Source organism: Nicotiana tomentosiformis, chromosome 2, assembly GCF_000390325.3.
Source record: "Nicotiana tomentosiformis chromosome 2, ASM39032v3, whole genome shotgun sequence".
Taxonomy (NCBI): Eukaryota; Viridiplantae; Streptophyta; class Magnoliopsida; order Solanales; family Solanaceae; genus Nicotiana; species Nicotiana tomentosiformis.
In genome coordinates this window covers 68,191,831-68,198,801 of record NC_090813.1, presented here as the reverse complement: position 1 = coordinate 68,198,801, position 6,971 = coordinate 68,191,831, and the positions used below count along the sequence as shown (strand labels likewise).

At 40.0% G+C, this 6,971-nt stretch overlaps 1 protein-coding gene across 1 annotated transcript; it reads left to right on the top strand.

Annotated features, from left to right (window-relative positions):
- Positions 1-3,293: 3,293 nt before the first annotated feature.
- LOC104119237 (trihelix transcription factor ENAP2-like) lies at positions 3,294-6,548 on the top strand. Its single transcript, XM_009630681.4, has 2 exons — positions 3,294-4,539; positions 6,287-6,548. Exons 1-2 carry the CDS (start codon positions 3,678-3,680, stop codon positions 6,298-6,300), a joined length of 876 nt encoding a protein of 291 aa, XP_009628976.1. The 5' UTR covers positions 3,294-3,677; the 3' UTR covers positions 6,301-6,548.
- Positions 6,549-6,971: the final 423 nt, after the last annotated feature.

The window sequence follows — 6,971 nt, the reverse complement described above, 5'->3', positions numbered from 1 at the left end:
TTATAACCCATATAACTGTCCACAATCTCGAAAAGGGTTGTCTTCATCACCCACTCGACATTTGTGGGTAGCAGGATCTCTCCTCGGGTCGTTACGCTTGCGAGGTTGAACCCAACGAGAAGTTTTGTGGCCGGAATGATGCTTCCGGTAAGCTTGGCTTGCTCCAATACCCTCCATTGTATGATATTGGCCGAACTTCCTAGATCTACCAGAACACGTTTTATTTTAAAATCTAACACATTTAAAGAAATTACTAATGTGTCGTTGTGCGGTAGAAACAATCCGTCTGCATCTTCGTCCGTGTAAGTGATGTCGTCCTCAACGACTTCCCAGAATCTCTTCCTGTGAGTTACTGATACCTTCGTCTTTTTTGCTATCGAGAAGGTAACCCCGTTAATCTCGTTCCCCCCGAAAATCATGTTGATTGTCTGGCGTCTTCTCCTGTTTTTGAGGGCTACGCGTTATCACGGTTCCGACCATAATTGTTCTTGGCCCGGTCACTTATGAATTCCCTAATATGGCCATTTTTCAGTAGTGTCGCCATATCTTCACGCAGATGTCGGCAGTCCCCAGTCCGGTGGCCATTCGTCCTATGGTATTCGCACCACAAATTAGGGTCCCTCTGGCTGGTATCGGAACTCATCGGCTTCGGGAACAATGCTTCTTTAATGTTCCTCATGGACGATATTAACTCTACTACACTAACGCTGAAGTTGTATTCTGATAGCCTAGGATAGGAAGGATCCCGAGAACCTGACGTTTCCTTGTCCTATAACGATTTTTTATTTCGGTCACGATCAGTTCTTCTGTCGGTAACGAACCTGTCTGCCGACTAGAAACCTTTGTCGCATCCTTCGACCCATTCGTAGGGCAAAAACTGGCCCCTCATCTTCAATCCTTATATTTGACTCATACCGGTTATGATCATCCGCCCAAGTCATCACTTGGAATTCGAGCAAACTTTCCTTCAACTTTTGGGAAGCATCGGAACTTTTCGTATTCAAATCCTTGGTGAATGCTTCAGCCGTCCATTCATCCGGAACATTCGGGAGCAACATTCTTTCCTTTTGGAATCGGGTGACGAATTCCCGTAGCAACTCAGACTCTCCTTGTGCAATTCTGAATATGTCGGCCTTTCGGACATGCACCTTTCTGGCCCCGGCATGGGACTTAATGAAAGAATCCATGAGTATCTCAAAGGAACCAATGGAATGATCGGGCAATAACGAATAACACGTCAAGGCTCCCCTCGTGAGGGTCTCTCCGAATTTCTTCAGCAAAACAGATTCGATCTCGTGGGGAGCTAAATCGTTCCCCTTCATCGCCGTTGTATGGGTGGTAATATGCTCCTAAGGGTCCGAAGTCCCATCATATTTCGGCATGCCAGGCATTTTAAACCGCTTCGGGATCAATTCTGGCGTCGCGCTTGGTTTGTACGGCAACTGAGTATACTTCTTTGAGTCCGGTCCTTTCAGCACCGGTGGTGCATCCGGGATTTGGTCCAAGCGGGCGTTCACTTCCCTCATAAATCATAAAAGCTCAATTTTGAAGGGATCACTCTCGTTGTTGTGACCGGATCCGCTCCCCCTACCCCATCTAAGCCGACCTCGCCCCTCGGGGTGTTGTTGTCGACCCTTTGCGTTGTTTGATTTGCGGGAGCACCGGGAGGAACTAGACCTCGTCCATTCGCGTTATTGGAAGCACCCAACAACGCCTGCTTTAGTTCCGTCATAACTCTATCCTGTCGTGTGAGATGGCCTAGAATGACCTCTTGTTGCTCCTGCAGGACTTTACCGCTTCAATAACACGCTCCTCTTCAGCATCATCGGGAGTCGTCTCCCGAACATGTCGCGGGTACCGCCTTACATGGACCGGCGTGGTATCGTTCCCCTCATTGTGGGTATCACTGATTGAATCCTCGTGTTGTGGCTGGTCTCCTTGGACCTCAAGATTGGGTGTGTTGTTAACACCATTATTTACAAAAAAAATTGTGATTTTTGTTAAGTACAAATAATCAAAATACGTTAGTAAAAGAGGCAAGGATCAACTTAATTACACGACTGTCTAGGCCTCATGGTTGGAGCCAAACTGTTTACCCGTAAAATGGTATAATTGAATTTATACGTAGTTTCTAGACAAGTGATTAATTTGATCCTGAAATAATAGGAGAATTGAATAAATATGAAATACTTAGCCTTGAGATGAAGATGAAATAGTAGAAATAGTAGTTCCGGGAGTAGGGCTTCGGGGCACAACATTAGTGAAATCAAAAAGCAAGAAGATAAAATTGTATAAAGTTTTGAATAGATTATAGCATGAGTTTGCCAGAAAGTTCGTGTCCTTTACAATGATAACAGAGCTCACTATTTATAGCTGCACCTAGGGAACAAGGTCCTAGGATCATGCCCTTCTTTAATGTTAATTATGAGGGTCATTGAAGAATGTATAACGATGGGCATGAATGACAAATTTTTTATATTGGGTAGTGTACTAAATGTTGTAGAATGTTATCCATTAAATGTTATCGGGTGGTAGGAATTTATTGCATATTTATGAGCATCATTCTTTCCGATAACAGATGAAATAATTGTCTTCGATTTTAGCTAACCTCTATCTTCGGCTCCACGTATCGCTTTTTTTTTATTTTTTTTATTTTTATATGTAATCACTTCCTATACACAAATATAGTCATCAAAATCAGACCATTTGCCTGAGCAGTATTAACTATTAAGAACCTTCAATCGTTAACGGCACATTTTTCTTATTTTGAACGAAAATAATGAAAGTCACAGAAGTGCCAGAAAAAAAAAATTTATTTTGTTACTTTCATATTCTGAGGACCCGTTTGCACATAAATTTTCAAATATTTTTTGGAAATACTGATTAGAGTGAAGTTTGATTTGAAATTAAAAATATGCTCGGACATAAATTTCGGAGCAAGTTTTGACATGTTAAAAAGTCCTTTTTCAGCTAAAAAGTCCCAAATGGTCATGATTTTGTCCAAAAAAAATTCTTAAGCTATATTTGGGATTTGAAGTTTTAGTTTTAAAATCTCAAAAAAAAACAAGATTAATTCTATGAATGTTAATATTTAAAAAAAAACTTTCAAAACTTATGCCCAACGCCTACTTAAAATTTTGAAAAATACATGTTTTCAAAAACTAGGGGTAAAATAATAAAATAAAATAGTAACAAAACAGTAACCAACGTTAGCTAGAAAGATCTGTCCGAACCTGCAAAATCTGATCCAAATCAGATTTCACTTTTCTCCCAACTTAACTTCTCAATCTCATCCTCGGCCCATTCCCACTTCTCCGTTTCGTCCATCACACAACTCACGCCCGACAAACAAATACATTTACCTGAAAATAAAAATTAAAACAGGAAATAATCGACAAATTTCAATTCCAACAACAACGTTACGTACTCACGTAAGGCAACCCAATCCCGTCCTGTTGCCGTCCTTTACTTCCCCTAATCGCGATCGTAGCTTCACGCGCCATTTCCCTTATCCCGGCGACTTCATTTCCTTATGTCATCATCTCCGTACACTCAACATCTCCTACTCATGCGGTTCACGCGCTTTTCCAGTCCTAACCGGCGCTTCTCCTTTTTACCCTTCCCTCTTTCACTCCTTTTCCTCCTCATTCTCTTCTTCTTGTTGATTTTTCCGATCAATGGGTGAAATTACTGCACCCTCCATACAGGTAACGGCGCCGTCAAGGCCATTGCCGTTTCGTGAGGATTGTTGGACTGAAGAAGCTACCTGGACGCTTGTTGATGCTTGGGGACGTCGTTATATCGAACTGAATCGTGGATTTCTCCGTCAAACAGATTGGCAACAGGTGGCGGATTCCGTAAATGCTCTTCACGGACACACCGCGAAAACTCGGCGAACCGATATTCAGTGTAAGAATCGGATTGATACGCTGAAAAAAAGGTATAAAGTTGAGAAGGCAAAAATCGTTGAGTCTAACGGAACCCTAACATCATCCTGGCCCTTTTTCGAACGGCTTGATTTTTTAATCGGGAACTTCGGCAACAAAGTTACCGCGGTGATGGTGTCTCCGTTACCTTTACCGTCACGGTCTCCGCCTATGGGAGTGCCGTTGCCTAACCGGCGATCGATGACGACAACAACGGCTGCTCCGGTGGTGACACCGGTTGTTTTGCCTCAGAAACGGCAGATGCCGGTTTTGGATGATTCGTATTTCAGGAGGAATTATTCGGCGGTAGCTGCTGCTGCTGCTGCTACAGCAGGAGGGGAAGAGGATTATGATGATGAGGAGGAAGAGGAGGAGGAGGAGGATATGGGGATGAGTGAGGAAAAGGATGGGATGAGGAGGCTGGCGAAGGCTATAGAGAGATTTGGAGAGATATATGAGAGAGTTGAAGAGATGAAACAAAGACAAATGGTGGAGTTGGAGAAGCAGAGGATGCAGTTTGCTAAGGATTTGGAGGTTCAAAGGATGCAATTGTTTATGGATACACAAGTCCAGCTACAGAAGATTAAGCATACAAAGCGGTCTGGCTCTGATGGTATAAAGTTGATATCTTTTGATTTCACATGAAGTTGTTTGCTCTTTTTTACCATCTATTTATGTGGAAGTTCAAGGCTTGTTTGCTTAGCATGTGTTTATGCATGTATTAGTGATCAGTGTCTTCTATTGTTGTTAATATTAAGTTCCCTTCTATGATTTATCTGTTATGAGTTATATGATAGTGAATGTTGTGCCTCCAAACCTACATATAAGTGTAATAGAATTGGTGAGGCTAACATGAATGTATAGTTCTACATGATTGAACAAAATTAGAAATGATCAAATGGTGCAAGTAGACATGTGAAGGGTAAAATAAGAGGTCACTTGAGAAGTTTGACTATGTCCTACGTGGACAGTCAAATGTTCTAGTCGTAAGTGTTATATATGATGATTTAAGGTGCGAAAATAGAACAAACTAGACCTAGCATAATATGGAGGGGACTTATTTTATTAGAAGGTGTACAATCTCTATATATCAAAGTGAACTTGGCTTGCAATAAAATATATTAAAAGCGAAGGATCTATATAGGCAATAGCCGCGACACTAACTAGTTGGGATTGAGATTTATTTGTTCTTACACTTACATTAACATTGGTTGGGGTTAAGCTTAGAGTATGTAGTTTTATAGAACCTCTAGGTTTAGAGAACTACTATTTTCTTGCTTACAAGTATTGGAATGCACTAGGACCCACTAGTGCAGAAAGTATAAAGGATTAATATCAGCTCGGAATTGAGACCTGGTTGATATTTATTGATTTGACTATTATTATGTGAAACATCCAGCAGCAAGGACTCTTGAAGTTTTGTGTTGATCATCATTGTGGCTTGAGTTGTATTAGTTGTTGTGGGGGTTTGTAATTCTTTATCTTATATTGAGTATTTAATTATAGGATAAAAAGCCATGCACTTTGTTTTGTTAGTTGGTTTCTAAAAATTATAAGAAAAATAACAGTTTACCCCTTTTGTAATCGGTCAACTAATCTAAAGATAGCTGTCACTGGCTGGAAGTTGAGGTAGGAGGAGGAAAATGTTAATTGTTCAGTGTTGGAGGAGATGTTTGATTTTTAAGGCAAAGTTAGAGAATAAAAATGATTTCACCTGTTTCTAAATTGATTATCGTCCATTACGCTTTTGTGGGAGCTGAAGGTTAGCTTTGAACTGTCATATTGTTGTTTTGAGAGTCTTAATTCTGAATACTCATGTGAATAACTTCTTGTTTATTTGTTGCTTATTGTTGAACTGTGAATTTTGCACGAGAATTTGTTGATTTGTGTGTGGAGCAGGATCTTGAACTTCTACTGGTAACATATTGGTATACTTCCTGATGCTAATAGTTGCTAGAAGCCTAGAAGGAAAGAAATTTTTCTAAAGCAGTTCCTTAAGCAAGGGTTTCACATTCTAATTGCTCTTTAGCTATAAAAGACTTATTTGTGGGATAGTAAGATGACATTCAATGATAACTTGCTATATTACATGCCAAACTAGTTGAACGTTTATTTAAAATTCTGATATGCCTCAGAATGTTGTGTTAGACGTTTTCTAAAGATGAATATGTAATGAGTACGAAAACATTTATTTCATCATTTAGTAGTGATTGACAATTGAATGATTGCATTGTTCTAGGCCGATGAGACCCGAAATAATGAGGCGATGATGATTAAACATCGGGGGGGGGGGGGGGGGATGATTGCATGTTCTATGACTATATTTTACTGTCTAAAATGCTACTTTTCTAATGTTGCAGATATCTATAGCTAGCTCTGTGGCAAAAGAGCACTTGAAAAGAAATGGGATTGCGAAACTATGGTGAGGCAATCCAGTCGGTACTCCTTTAGTTGTCTCCAAATTCATGTCTAATGATAACCTAATATAACTGATTATCACTTTTTTGAGCAGGAACAGTTGGTACCTGTAGTTAATTTTCCTTTTATTTAGCGGATTTAAAGTACAATGTTAGTCCCTGTGTAGAAAATTTTCTTTATTGAAATCGAGGTACCTTTTCAACATTTTATTGGCTACTCCATGGATTAGACGATGGTATATCAATAAGGTTATACGGACATGCATTCTCTGGGAACTGCCTATATTTCACATTGTTTTAAATTACATTGCAGAAGTTTGGTAGATAGAACAATCCCATGTCAATCCCAGTGCAAACTGCAGATAACATTTCTTATTTTGGTGACTATTTTCAGGTTATGGATTGTGTATTTCGTTTCTAGTCTTTTCCTTTAGTTCATGTGACTTGTATGATATGCATGTGTGGTTGATGTGATGGTCGCGATCTCGCCAAAAAATACCCTCCCCTCCCTTATTTTCTCTAGGGAACTTCACTTGGCTAATGTCAAGATCTTAATGAGATTGGTTGGTCTTGAAAGTTGCTTTTTAGAAGTATCATGGTACTTTCCGCCAGTTGTTTAGTTCTTCAG